The 13,968-nt window shown below is 51.6% G+C and overlaps 2 protein-coding genes across 3 annotated transcripts; both read right to left on the bottom strand.

The window, feature by feature from the left end:
- Positions 1-810: 810 nt before the first annotated feature.
- Flot1 (flotillin 1) lies at positions 811-11,302 on the bottom strand. 2 transcript variants are annotated; one of them, XM_036176325.1, is made up of 13 exons: positions 11,148-11,302; positions 10,787-10,843; positions 10,446-10,521; positions 10,276-10,366; positions 9,971-10,114; positions 9,733-9,852; positions 8,978-9,073; positions 8,641-8,793; positions 3,577-3,758; positions 3,439-3,484; positions 2,920-3,057; positions 2,589-2,753; positions 811-1,352 (listed from the first exon to the last, which is right to left on the bottom strand). In XM_036176325.1, the coding sequence occupies exons 2-13, from the start codon at positions 10,827-10,829 to the stop codon at positions 1,320-1,322; spliced, it is 1,287 nt and encodes a 428-aa protein (XP_036032218.1). In that variant the 5' UTR covers positions 10,830-10,843; positions 11,148-11,302; the 3' UTR covers positions 811-1,319. The 2 variants fall into 2 exon arrangements, with proteins under 2 accessions (XP_036032218.1, XP_036032219.1); XM_036176326.1 differs by having other exon boundaries at positions 10,787-10,866.
- Positions 11,303-11,685: 383 nt separating this feature from the next.
- On the bottom strand, positions 11,686-12,957 carry Ier3 (immediate early response 3). Its single transcript, XM_036176389.1, has 2 exons — positions 12,699-12,957; positions 11,686-12,588 (listed from the first exon to the last, which is right to left on the bottom strand). Exons 1-2 carry the CDS (start codon positions 12,906-12,908, stop codon positions 12,316-12,318), a joined length of 483 nt encoding a protein of 160 aa, XP_036032282.1. The 5' UTR covers positions 12,909-12,957; the 3' UTR covers positions 11,686-12,315.
- Between the last annotated feature and the right edge of the window lie 1,011 nt (positions 12,958-13,968).

Genomic DNA, 13,968 nt, shown 5'->3' on the forward strand with positions numbered 1-13,968 from the left:
GGGTTAGGTAAAGCTGCTGGTGGAGGCGTGGGGCCCAGGTGGAGTTCCAAGTCCATGAGGATGTCAGAAGACTTGATCCTTTTGTCTTAAATTCTGGTAAGCAAAATATTCCATCATATCAGCCCTTGTCATGTCTTTACATTGGCTTGTTTGCGTTGGGGATTGAACGTTACCCTATGCACTAGGTAAATGATCTACCACTGAGCTGTGTCCCTAGTTTATTAAGTGTTCCTTAATTTGCCCAGGCTGCTCCTAACTAGGTGATTGATTCTCTACCTCTGCCTTTCCAATGGCTGGAATTACAGGTGGCACACCCAGCAGTTTTTTTTTTTTTTTTGGTGCTGGGGACCACTCACATCCCTAGCTCTCCAGGGGTGGGTGGGGAGAGTTAAAACTGGTTAGACATACCTCTAATGCTAGCATTCAGTGGATGGAGGCTTGAGTTAGAGCTGCTTGGGCCATATTAACACCCAAGAATCATCCTGTTTTTATCTAACCTTCCAGTCTGTCCCAGGTACCTGTGGGGCTATTAACTTGGTCGCACACACCCGAGGGTTTCTGTAATCTTGGCTGTTCTGGAACTCATTTTGTAGACCAGAGATCTGCCTCCCTGGTGCTGGGATTAAAAGCATACACTGCTGCAGCCACCACCTGCCTTAAATGAATCATTTACCTCTAGTCAGAAAAGCCTTAAGTTATCAGGCTTTTTGAGACTAGGTCTGTTGGTCCCGCTGCTGTGGCTGGTGTTCATCTCCACTTGTTAAAACTACAGGCTGGAGCTGCCACACATGCTGAGTTAGACATAATGGATTTGGGTTTAATGTATAAAGCAGTGTATTTGAGGGGTACACACAAAAGCTACACCACAGACTGTTATCTGATGTCCTCTAAACCATGCCAACTTGACTGCAGGAGTCCAATGTCCCCACAGCCCACTTCTAGGGGAAGAAATTGAATCGGGTTCGTGGAACTTGTGATTCCTCTGCTTCCAGCATGCTGCAAACTAGTCAGTACTTGGTTTATTTAACAAGAATGGCCATCTTCTGGTCTTTGTGAAGAAAGTGTAGATAACAGGTTCACACAGTCTAGTTTAATCAGGAAGTTAAATAGTTGGGCTTAAGTGGGATCATCAAAATCTGGTATAGGGCACTGGCAATGGGCTGAGAAGGGAGCAAACCCCTCCAAGGCAAGGCACAGACTATTTGGCAAGGAGATATGGTGCATCCCTCTGTCAGGAGGCATGCCCAGGGAGGCCAGGAGAGGCGCATGCAATGAGGCCACTTGAGCCATCGGTCCAGGTACTGCTGAGAGCTGAGGGCTCATGCCGTCCGCAAAGGCTTGTTGTGATTCACCTAGAGAAAAAAAGTGATGTGGAACTGGGCACCTGCTCTCCAGCAACCACTTGGAAAGATGGGTTCAGGAGGGCACTGAGAGGCCAACAACCTTGCTGGGTGAGGTGGCACATACACAGGAGGCAGCAGGTGGATCTCTGAGTTCAGGCATCAGTGTAGTCATGGAGATCTGTCACTGGCAGGCCAGAGGGAGCTTTTGTTTGCATAATTCTCCTTAGCACAAAACCTAGCTCGGCTTCAGAGAGGGTCCAACAAACCCAGCTTGATGAAGATTGTCTTTTTGTTTTTCAAGACAAGGGTTTCTTTTCAAGACAGGTGCCTCCCAAGTGCTGGGATTAAAGGTGTGCGCCACCACCACCCAGCCAATGAAGATTGCTTTTATAGGCATGGCGCTGTTTTATTTAAGGCAGGGTCTTGCCGGACAGTGGTGGTGCATGCTTTAATCCCAGCACTTGGGAGGCAGAGGTGGGTGGATCCCTGTGAGTTCGAGGTCAGTCTGGTCTACAGAGTGGGTTCCAGAACAGCCAGGGCTACACAGAAACAACACCGCCCCCCAAACAAGGTCTCACTATGTGACCCCAGATGGCCTCGAACTCACAGCTCAGCCTGCTTCTGCCCCCTGCATGCTGAGATTAAAGGTTTATACCACTACATCCAGCTATACATCTCTGTGGCACACACAACACTGCCCTAAGTACTCTGTGAACAGTCTCCCCCCCCCCCCCCGACACCCCAGCAAGGGGGCTGTGATTTACATCATTCTGACCTTTGCCATAACCCACAGGGGGATAAATTCAAGGAAAGCAAAGCTACGCCATGAAATGAATTATCAGGTGGCAGCTGATCCTGCTCTCTCCTGTGGTGCTCAGGCACACAGTTATAAAGACTGACTAGCCTGGGTGAAGCTCTGCTTCCCAGCCGTTGGAAGGTATGCTATTTAACATGTTGGAGGTAGTTCATTTGTATGTGTACTTGTGTGTGAAAGGCAAAAGATATCTTTGGCTGTTGTTCCTCAAGCACCATTCTGTTTTCAGGTCTCTCATTGGCCTAGAACTTGCTAAGCAAGGACCTGACATGGGTTCTGGGAATCGAATTTGGGTCCTCAGCAGAGTGACTTGGGCACCAATGACTTCCTGGGCTCCTGGATGCCCATCAAGCACTGTATCACGTGACAGGTACACACACACACACACACACACACACACACACACACACACACACGGCATTCACCATCACCTGGGAGATGCTAATGCCCGTGAGTCTCTCCACACTCTCTGGCAGGCGGCTTAGAATGTCCAGTACTTCCCCAGTCACTTTGGCTGCCCCCATGGTTCCACTTCCGCTAGACACCAGTGTGATCTTATTGGCTGAGGTCAGGGGACCACTGATCTCTTCTGCCACCTGGTGGGTAGAGAGAGTTCTGATCACGCCACCCATCAAATTCACCCTCCTACTGATCATAATTCCTCATTTTGGTCCCTGGCTTATAGTTGGCACCCCTAATTTATAGTCCCCCAGTCACCTACTTTACCTCACCCCTCTCCCACAGTGCCACCCACCCCCAGACCTGGGGCAGTTTCTCCAGCAGCATGTCCAGCTGGGCGGCCTCCTGGTACATCTGGAAGGCTTCTGCCTTCTTAGCCATTTGCTCAGCCTCCGCACGAGCGCGGGCCTCTATGGCAAAGGCCTCAGCTTCCCCACGCATCTGTAGAGGGTACAAGGCAGTTGAGACCGATGGCATTCACTAAGAATACGAAATTCTGAGGTCAATGAGATAGCTCAGAGGGTAAAGTGCTTGCTGGCAAGGCCAACAACCTAAGTTAAACCCCCAGGGCTCACATGTGTGGAAGAAGAGATCTGATCCCCACACTGGCAAGGTAGTACATTATTCCATCCTGCCCCCAACATCAAAAACAAAAACAAAAAAACACCCAGTCGGGTGCAGTTGTGCATGCATGCCTTTAATCCCAGCCTATTTTTCTACACAGTGAGTTCCAGGTCGGCCAGGGTGACAAAGTCAAAAAGGAATGAGAAAATCTGCCCCAAGCCCTTCCCTGAGCTAAGCAGGGGCAATGCCACAACTCACCCTCACAGACTCAGCTTCGGCCTCGGCCTGCATGATCAGCTGGGCCCTGGGAACAGAAGGGAAGTGGGTTTGTTGCCAGGCGCCTTGCCTGTCTAGGAGTGTCAAGGGGCCAGGAGGGACGCGGGAACCGGGAGTTACTTCTCTGCTTCCGCTAGGCGCTCCAGCCGGTAGCGCTCAGCCTCCGCAGGTTTGCGCACGCGGGCCTCCAGCTCTTTTTCGCGCCGGGCGATCTCCTGCTCCTGCACCGCCACCTGCTGGGCGCGCTCCACTACCTGCACCTGCACCCGCTGCTCCTCGATCTGCTGCTTGGTCTTCGCCACCTAGAGAGCAAGGGGCACTCTAGTCAGGGCTGGGGAGCAGACTGCACACCCCACCCCCAAGCAAGAGAGAAAAGCCAGCTTTAGGGTGTGGAAGAGGCCCATGAAGTTGCTTCCTGGTCTACTTAGCCTACAGGGTAGTGGGATCCTTTTCAAGTACAGAATGACTCCTCAGAGCAGGTAAAGGCTTCAGCATCAGAATGGGCAGTGACCTCCTCCCTTGGGTGAGGCAAAGCGTTCACTGAGCCCCTCTGGCGGTCACCTTCTACCTCCACAGTCCTGTTCACATCTCTCCACTTCCCTCTGCAGCTATTCTTAGGGTTAACCACCACCAACTCCAGCCCGGACAGCTCAATAGTCAGTACTGCCTTTTCCACCCTCCCAGCAGAATTTTTTCTTGTTTTTATCTTTTGCATACGAAATAAGTTCAAAAGAAAAAGTAGATATGGAAAGAGTGGCTTCCTCCCACCTCTTGCCTCAAACCACTTGGTTCCCTTCCTAACCAGCTTCCACAGATTGTGTGTGCATGTTCGGATTTCTCTTTTTCCCAGTGTTGGTGTTGGTGTTGTTATTATTATTATTTTGGTTCTTCAAGACAGTTTCTCTATGTAGCCCTGGCTATCCTGGAACTCTAGCTGTAGACCAGACTGGCCTTGAAATCAGAGATCCCAGTGCTGGAATTAAAGGCATGTGCCACCACCAATCTCTAAAGTTGTTTTTTTTTTGTTTTTTTTTTTTGGTTTTTCGAGACAGGGTTTCTCTGTGTAGCTTTGCGCCTTTCCTGGAACTCACTTAGTAGTCCAGGCTGGCCTCGAACTCACAGAGATCTGCCTGGCTCTGCCTCCCAAGTGCTGGGATTAAAGGCGTGCGCCGCCACCACTTGGCGACTTTTTTTTTTTTTTTTAATGTATATGGATATTTCTCCTGTATGTCTATCTGCACACCAGAAGAAGATGGTGGATCTCATGTGACTTCAGTTACAGATGGTTGTATGCTACCATTCTGGTCCTGGGCATTGAATCCAGGACCTTTGGAAGAGCAGCAGCACTCTTAACCACTGTGCCATCTCTCCAGACTTCTTTTTAAGGTAGGATGTTGTCACTCTGTATTCCAGACTACCTTAAAAGTACATAGTCCAAGGTGGCCTCAAACTTGGTGTGATCTTGGACTAGCAAAATGGCTTAAGGCATAAAGGCATTTGTCTTCAAGTCTGACTACAGAGTTTGATCCTGGGGGAGCCACATGACTGGAGACAGCTGGCTCTTGCAAGTTGTCTCCGGACCTGAACACACATAAATTGGAATTAAATTAAAAGTAAAGGGGGGGGGGGTGTGTGTGCAGCAGGTGGAGAGATAGGTCAGCAGTTAAAAGCATTGGCTATTCTTGCAAAAGACTTGTGTTCATCACCTAGCACCTGCTTGGCATCGGAAACTCCAGTTTGTGATGCCCTCTTCTGGCCTCCACAGATACCAAGCACCAACACAAGAACACAGTACACATACAAGCAAGTACGAAAAACACTCATCACGTAAAATAAACACCTACAATAAAAATTAAAAAATCTTTTTTTGGCGTGTGTGTGTGTGTGTGTGTGTGTGTGTGTCTGAGACAAGGTTTCTCTGTGTAGCTGTGCACCTTTCCTGGAACTCACTCTGTAGACCAGGCTGGCCTCGAACTCACAGAGATCCTCCTGCCTCTGCCTCCCGAGTGCTGGGATCAAAGGTGTACTCAACAACCACAGGACTGTAGTAAAGACCTTTAACCCCAGCTGTTGTGGAATAGAATATTTAAGTTGCAGAATAATTGTTTAACTATGTAAAGATGTGTTGCTGTTTCACCTTGCCTGCCTAAGGTACCTGTTTGGTGTAATAAAAAGCTGAAAATAGCTAGGCAGAGGAGGGATAGGTGGGGTGGCGGGCAGAGAGAAAAGGGGAGCTGGCTAGCCAGCTAGCCAGCCAGGGGCCCACCCAGCCAGACACAGAGGAAGCAGGAAAGTGGGATGGACAGTATGCAGATGAGGTAAACAAGCCTAATGGCAGCACACAGAGTAATAGGAATTGGTTAAATTAAAAATAAGAAAGCTGGGGTTGGGGATTTGGCACAGTGGTAGAGCATTTGCTTAGCAAGCACAAGGCCCTGGGTTCGATCCTCAGCTCCGAATAAAAAAATAAAAAAGCCAGCTAGAAACAAGCCTAAGCTAAGGCCGAGCATTCATAATTAATAAGTCTCTGTGTCATGATTTGAGGGCTGGTGGTCCAAGAAAGCCAGCTATACCCAACATTCGGAGACCGAGGCAAGAAGATCTCTGAGTTCAAGGAGCAGCCTAGTCTACACACTTTATCAGCCGATCAATATTCAATTTTGCTTAAAAGATACCTTCTAGGCAGGTGGGTGGAGCAAGTCTTTAATACCAACACTCGGGAGGCAGAGGCAAGAGGATCTCTGAGTTCAAGGTCAGCCTGGTCTACACAGTGAGTTCCAGGACAGCCAGGACTACACAAAGAAACCCTGTCTTGAAAAACCAAAAGATACATTCTAAACTAGGCCTGGTGGTGCATGCCTGTAATCCCAGCAGTAAACAGGCTGAAATGGGCTGGAGAGATGGCTGTTCATCCAGAGGTCCTGAGCTCAACTCCAAGCAACCACATGGTGGCTCACAACCATCTATAGTGGGATCTGATACCCTCTTCTGGCATAAATTGGTAGATGCAGATACAGCACTCAGCTATATAAAATAAATAAATAAATCTTAAAAAAGAAAGAAAGAAGTGGTGGTACACACCTTCAATTCCAGCAATCGGATGGCAGAGCCAGGCGGATCTCTGAGTTTGAGGCCAGCCTGGGCTACAGAGTGAGTTCCAGGAAAGGCGCAAAGCTACACAGAGAAACCCTGTCTCGAACCCCCCCCCCCAAAAAAAAAAAGAAAGAGAAAGAAAGAAAGAGGCTGACACAGGAGGATTACTACAAGCCTGAGGCCAAACTGGGCTACAGTGTGAGACCCGTTCTCAAACAAACAAGCAGGACATGGTGGTGCACACTTTAATCCTAGCCCTCAGGATAGAGGCCAGTGACTTTGAGGCCAGCCAGTGGTCTATATAGTCAGATTCAGACTAGACAGACAGGGGTACATAGTGAGACCCTGTCTCAAAGAATGAAACAAAAGAAAAACAACAAACAAAAAATAAAGATACCTTATATAAAACACACAGAGCTAATGCATTCCAGTGGAACAGAAGCCAACTGTATTTTAATTCCTGTCTGAACAAAGGTAACCTAACAACACACAGGTTCTCCATAAGGCATATCACAGCGTTTTGTGCTAAGGGACTCCACATAGCACTTTAGTACTATTTGAGTGCCATTTTATTGTGAACGTGTGAGTCTGTGTGTGTGTTATACCCTCAGCCCCAAGAGTCATTTTAAACAGCAAAAATCAATAACAAAAAGCACAAAAACATAGAAATGGTATTGCTGATATGTGGTGAAATTGTTTGCAGCCTAAGAGCTGAAACTAGGCAGCATTTCCTTGTTTGATCTCATCTGGAGACTACATCAGACGACCAGAACTTTTCAGCACTCTGTGCCTGCCCATGTTTCACACAAAAGCTGTCAGCACTGGCCTAGGGCTCACCCACTAATCCCAGTGAGCAGGCAGATTTGCAAATGTGCAATCATGAATGACAGGGACCAGCTACACCTTCCTGTAATAAAGGGCTACCCATGGATCACTTCCCGTCACTCAGGGCCCACATCTGTTTCCTTCCTCACCCTTTCCTTTGATCACCAAAGTCTTGGGGTACCCTGTGCAAGCAAGAAAAAGCTTCTCTCTTCTGAACAGGTGTAGACTCACACCCAGAACACAGCTTGGTGAGTGGAGCACTGGGTGCTCGGCACTCTGGTTCCTACCTGCAGTCAGGTGCCCTTACAGACAGGCACAGGTAGTGGAATTTGCTCTGCCCATGGCCTTGGGCTATAGGGCTCTTAGGAGATGGTGCTCCCTGCCACTGTATGTGACCTCTTATAGGGAAGGGAGAAGGGTCACATGTCCCTTCTCCCTGCTCCTGCCTATGAGGTAGATTCACTCACGGTCAGATCAGAGGACGAATTCAGCTGTCTACTCCATTCTGTATTCTTGAGTGTATTTCCTCAATTTATATCTTAATGAATTGTTGCCCATTTAACAGACTCATGTGGATTCATAGTAATAGGCACAGCCTAGCCCAAACATGACTGACCCTCTTGATCAACTGAATTCATGGCCTTTCTCTCTCTCCTCTCTCTCTTCTTGTTGTTTGTTTGTTTGTTTGAGACAGGGTTTCTCTGCGTAACAGCTCTGGCTGTTCTGGAACTCACAAATCATTCTGTAGACCAGGCTGGCCTCAAACTCACAGAGATCCACCTGCCTCTGCCTCCCAAGTGCCAGGATTTAAATAGTGCGTGCCACCACACCCTGGCTCGCTCTTTCTTTTCTGAGCGGTTTTCAGCTGAATGCTCCGGTCCATACGTATGTGCAGACACACATACATGTGTAGGTGTGTTTGTGGAGGCCAGAGGACAAGTTACAGTATCCTCTTCAGACACCATCTACCTTATATATTCTGAGACAGAGTCCCTCATTGGCCTGAGCTTCAATGATGACGCTAGCCCGGCTGACCAGCGACTCCCCTAAGCACCACCTGTCTCTGCCTCCCCAGTATGGGGGTCACACGTGTGTGCCACTCAGCGCATTATCAACTGAGCTAGCTCTCCAGTCTCTACTTGAGACTTTTGTGTCTTTTATCATATGGGGGAGATGGGTCTTGATCCAAGTCTCTAATACAGATGGAAGAGAGAAAAGAGAAGGGTCACAGAGCAGCCTAGACACGCTCAGTGTGGCTGCACTTACCTGCAGCTGATAGGCCAGGTCAGCCTGTGCTCGGCGGGTGTTGACCTCGATGTCATAGGTAGCCTTCTTCAGCTCATAGTCTCTCTGTGCCTTGGCCATCTCTATTTCACTAAGGCACTGCGCAGACACCTTCTCCTGCTTGGCCTTAGCCTCCTAGGTCAGATTAGTGAGGAAGGCCAGAGGGTAAGGACCTATTCTCCACCAGATATCTCTATTGTCACCCCCTGAGGAGCCGGCTTGGCCAAACACACTCAGCTGGACCCTCCAACCCGCCTTGTACCCTTGTCCACTGGGAGTCTAGCAAGCCAGTGGTGACCAAGCAACCCCATCTCCTCACCCGTATCCCGGCATCTCTTTTGGCCTCTGCTTCCCCAATCCGAGCGTCTTTCTGGACTTGTGCTGTTCGAGCCTTTCCCAAAGAGTGTAAGTAGTCCTGTGGGAGAGTGAACACAGTCTCAGGGGCGTTGAGAGATGGGATCAGGCTGTTTGTTTGTTTTGTGGTGCAGGGGTTGAACCAGAGCCCCCAGCACATGAGGCTAGGTCAGTGCTCTACACTAAACTTGTTCTTTGTTTCCCCAGATAGGCTCTCTCTGTTTTGTATCCCTCGCTGTCTTGGAACTTGCCTTGTAGACTGGGCTGGCCTCCAACACACTGAGGTCCACCTGCCTCTGTCTCCCATGTAAGTGCAGGACTAAAGGCCTGCACCACCATCGCAGGCTGTTTGTTTTTGAGACAGGATCTCACTTGGTAGCCCAGCTGGTCTGGAACTCACTATGTAGTCCAAGCTGGAATAGAACTCCCTATGTAACCTAGATGACCTATGGATCCATTCTGCTTTAGTCCCCCCACCCTACCTCCAGTGCTGGGATTACAGGCTCCGGCCACCAAGGCTGCCTCAACTGCATATTTTTGTTTGTTTGTTTTTTGTTTTTCGAGACAGGGTTTCTCTGTAGCTTTGGAGGCTGTCCTGGAACTCGCTTTGTAGACCAGGCTGGCCTCGAACTCACAGAGATCCACCTGCCTCTGCCTCCCGAGTGCTGGGATTACAGGCATGCGCCGCCACCACTGCCCGGCTCAACTGCATATTTTTACCTGGTCATCATGAATGTCCTTCAAGGTGTAGCTAACCACGCTGATACCCATGTTGACCAGGTCTGAGGAGGCCACTTTGAAAACTTGCTCTGAGAATTTCTGTCTGTCCTTATAGATCTCCTAGAGAGAATAGTGAGAAGAGGGAAGTTAGACTCAGCATCTGTCACAGACAAGCTGGTCCTGAGGTGCCACTCATCCTGGCATCCTACCCAGATCTTTTCTTGTCCCCCAGTCCCACCTCCACAGTCATGTGGGCCATGATAGCCCTCTGGTGGCCCTCCAGCGTCTCCAGGGCAATGTGGGCAATCTCCGCCTCTGTCTTCCCCAGGAACATCTGGCAGGCGGCTGCCAACATCTCTTTGTTCTGGCCCTGGATTTTCACCTGGAGCCGTAGTAGAGAGAGGAGGAAGAGGAGATAGGTGCCTTGGGGGCAGCTAGAGAAGGTGAAACCAGCAGAAAGGCAGAGTCGAAGGCCATCAGAGGTGCTCACTGGCCAGGAACAGGTGGGAGCGGGCTTTGGGAGGAAGGCTCTGAAAGCCTCACCTGGGCAATGCCCGTGACTGAGATGGGGACCCCATGGCGGGTATAAACCTTTTCACTCTTGACATTGAGGGTCAGTGTGTTGAGAGAGATCCTGGGGGGAAAGGAGCAGACAGTAAGGGAAAGAGCAGAGAGGAAAATGGGTTTCCTCCCAGGGTTCTGTGGCTACCTACCTCTGGATCTGCTGGATGCAGGGCAGGACAAAGACTCGGCCTCCAGCCACCATGACTGGGGGGCTCCTGCAGAACCCTGTAAGGTGAGGGCATAATGTGGCCACGGCAGAGCGAAAAATACTATACGGTGAAGGGTGGAACACACTCACACAGAGAATCTGGGAGTTGACGGAGGGCATTCTGGGCCTTGGAAAATAGAGGCTGGGGAATCACAGGTGGTTTTTGGCCACCGTGGGCACAAGGTTGGGGCTGGTGAGCTGGTGAGGAGATGAGGGGGCAGAGGTCAGGCTTAAAGGGGCTTGAGGGGTGGAGTGGGGGTCACTGGCCGGGACGAGACTCACCGGAGACCACCATGGCCTCATTTGGGCCACAAGTGAAGAACATGGCTGAGGCTGCAGCTGGAGGGGGATGGAGAGGAAGCCTTTGCAGAGGGGAAGGGGCCTAGTGGCAGCACCTGCTCCCACTCCCGTCAGGAGCACGGTCTGCCCCTGCCACCGCCCAGTCCCTCGAGCGCCCCCCCTGTGACAGCGCTAATATCCCTAGCGACTCCTTCCTGCGCGCCCGCTGATTCTCACGGTCTTCCTCTCCCGCGCCCCCAGCCCTCCACCCCACAAAGCTCTCCGGTGCCCAGGGGTCTGCAGACGGTTCCGCATCTTTCGGGCTCCTCGGCCGCCCGTGGCTCCGCCTCCCCTCCCCACTCACCTGCTGGGGTCTTGGGGAGCGCGGAGACGCGCAGAGCCCTGGGGTGAGGCTGGGGTGAGGCAGCGGCAGCTCGGACACCCCGGACACCCGGCTTACTGGAAGCTGCGCTTGCGCCCCCCACCCGGCCGCACCCTGTTGCTGCAGCAGACGCGACCCCGCCCCCGTCCCGCCCCTAGGCCCGCCCCTTTCCCGGCAGGCCCCGCTCGGGTCCGCGGCTCTCCAGCTCTCCGCAGCCCAGAGGGCTGCAGGCCCTCAAGCCCCGCCCTGCCCCGGAAGCCCCGCCCCCGCGAGGCCACGCCCTCCCGGTCAGGTCCTTGGGTCCCCGCCGTCGGCGGTGAGTAAGCAGATTGCCACACTCCCGGGAAACCCGCAGACCCAGCAACGTGTGACAGCATCCGGTGACCGGATATGGGTCTGTAACTCCAAGAAAAGAGTTCGGGACCCAAGAAGAGGTGCACACCGGGGACCTAGTCATATCCTCCCGCCACGCTTTTTTTTTTTTTTCTGACTGCTTGAAAAGATACGCCTTGAGAGCTGATGATACTAATAACCGGCAATCAAGTTTATTCGTGTTCATAGAACATACTAGGCGGCCCGCACCAGCCGCCCTCTGACAATCCATGGACCCAAGACTCCCGCAGCCGCCCCTGAGCAGCAAGCAGGAAGACAAAGACCACAGACCGGCTTCCCAAGGGTCTGCCGCAAGCCTTACAACAGACTACGGAGTTGAGGTGCTGGAAGACGGACTGTTACCCCTAAACTTACGACCTGCCACCAAGTCTTATCCCCAGGCTGCAAGTCCTCCCCCCCACCACTCTGTCTCACCGACCCTATAAATCGTTAATAAATAATCCAGACACCTGTGTTACAGCAAGGGGGCATATCTCGCACCCCTGCATAAGTTAGAATAAATATTACATACACCCCTCCTTCACCCAGGAGGATATACATAAATACATAAATATTAATTAGGACACTGAGAAGGCTTCTGTCCTTCTCCAGTGGGCCTGGCCAGGACCCACGGTGCCTCGGGCTCGCACCAGCATCGTGGCCGTAGTGTTGTTCTGAGTTCGCATTGCCTTATAAGTCCCAGTTTGGGATACGCTCTGGCGCACCAGATACGCCGGTGCCTCTTGTTTTTTTTCGGACTGAGTGTGACCCGTCGCATTTAGAAGGCCGCCGGGTGTTGCTGAAGAAAAGCTTTGAGGTCCAGAGCGTAGTCGGAGGACTCCGAGGTCAGGTTCAAGGGCTCGAGGACCGGGGCCGCAGTAATGGGCGCAGAGATGGGTTCAGGGGGAGCGGCGCTGGTAGCGTCCTCCGGAGCCAGGGTCTGCGACACACCTTCTTCAGCCATCAAGATCTGGCAGAAGATGATGGTGAGCAGGAGAAAGAGCACCCTCTTGGCCATGTTGGGTTCCTCGGTTGGCAGCTGGCGCCGGACCTGGGAAGAGACAGAAGAGGGAAAAGTCAGATCAAGGTCCCTGCGTCTAGTTGTTCCCTGTAGGTACCGGAGCGACCCGACCTCCCGTTGCCCACTCCGGAGATACTCACCACTCGAGGGTAGAGCACCCTTCGGCTGCGTTTTCGGTGCCCGCGGGAAGTGTTCAGACGCGCGGCAGACGCTACCACCGGCTCCGGGAGAGGGTCGAAGGTGAAAATCTCGGGACCGGAGCCTCGCCGGAGTTCCGAGCTGGTGGAGGGAGCGGGAGCCGGGGCCTGCAGGCCAGTCATAGTGTGGAGATGGTTGCGCGAGTGGCACATAGTTTCAGCGCTGTGCAGAGAGTGGGAAAGAGAGCATGCAGATCCCAGCGAGACGGCGCTAGTTATACAGTCCAGAAGGGGCCGGGCCCACGCAACTCCGCCCTTCGCAGCTGGGGAGCAGTTGGCGGCAAAGGGCTGGAAATTCCGAGGAGGAAGCAAAATGTAGGCGGAGTCTGGGCTGCCTACTCCCTAGGTGACCCACCGCACGTTTTGTCTGGGAGCAGTGAATGCGGGTGGGTGTAATCGCTGTGGGTAAGCACATGTCCGGGAATGAGGTGGCTAGAGGGGGCTCCCAGATACAGATGGTTCAGCCACCATCCTTAGAGACGCCCAGCAAGATCAAGGGACCACAGAAAACACATTCACATACTTGAAAGTATGCGTAGGAAACACACATGCCAGGGGGGAAGTCGTTGCACAAAACTTCTAAGAAGACTAAGAAAAGAACACAATAAAACCCAGACTCAGCACCCGTGAAAACGCATACAGACATCACGTGCATTTCATATACGCACACAACAAAGGTGCCTAGGGACACCCCAGCGAAGCTATGCAAAGAGGGATACAGCAGGGACAAGCAATAGCCAGCCCCTCTTGGATGGGTCACATAATAAGACGCAAAATGAAGAACTTTTCTAAAATTATGAGACATTGGACCAAGTGTTGCATGCAGCGCCATTCAGAACCCACAGAATTTCTCGGCTGCTTTGGAGACCTTTCTTCCTGGACACAGAGTCAACATTTTTGAGCACCTGTAACAACCCGAGTAAAAGCATTGTGGAAGCCACCCAGCACTGCTGTCCTCTTCCCTGCTGCTGGCCAAGCTGAGGCAGGAGGATATCTTGAACCCAGGAGTTTGGGGCCAGTCTAGGGAACATAGCAAGTTCCAGTTTCAGAACAAACAAGCAAAAAAATCAAAGAAGGGGTTGGACAGATGGCTCAGTTGTTAAGGTGACTTGCTGCTTTTGCAGAGGACCTGTGATCAGTTCCCAAAACTGAAATGGCAGCTCACAATCAGTCCCAGGGCATCTGATGCCCTTTTCTGGTCTCTGTAGGCACC

Source organism: Onychomys torridus, unplaced genomic scaffold (assembly GCF_903995425.1).
Source record: "Onychomys torridus unplaced genomic scaffold, mOncTor1.1, whole genome shotgun sequence".
Taxonomy (NCBI): domain Eukaryota; kingdom Metazoa; phylum Chordata; class Mammalia; order Rodentia; family Cricetidae; genus Onychomys; species Onychomys torridus.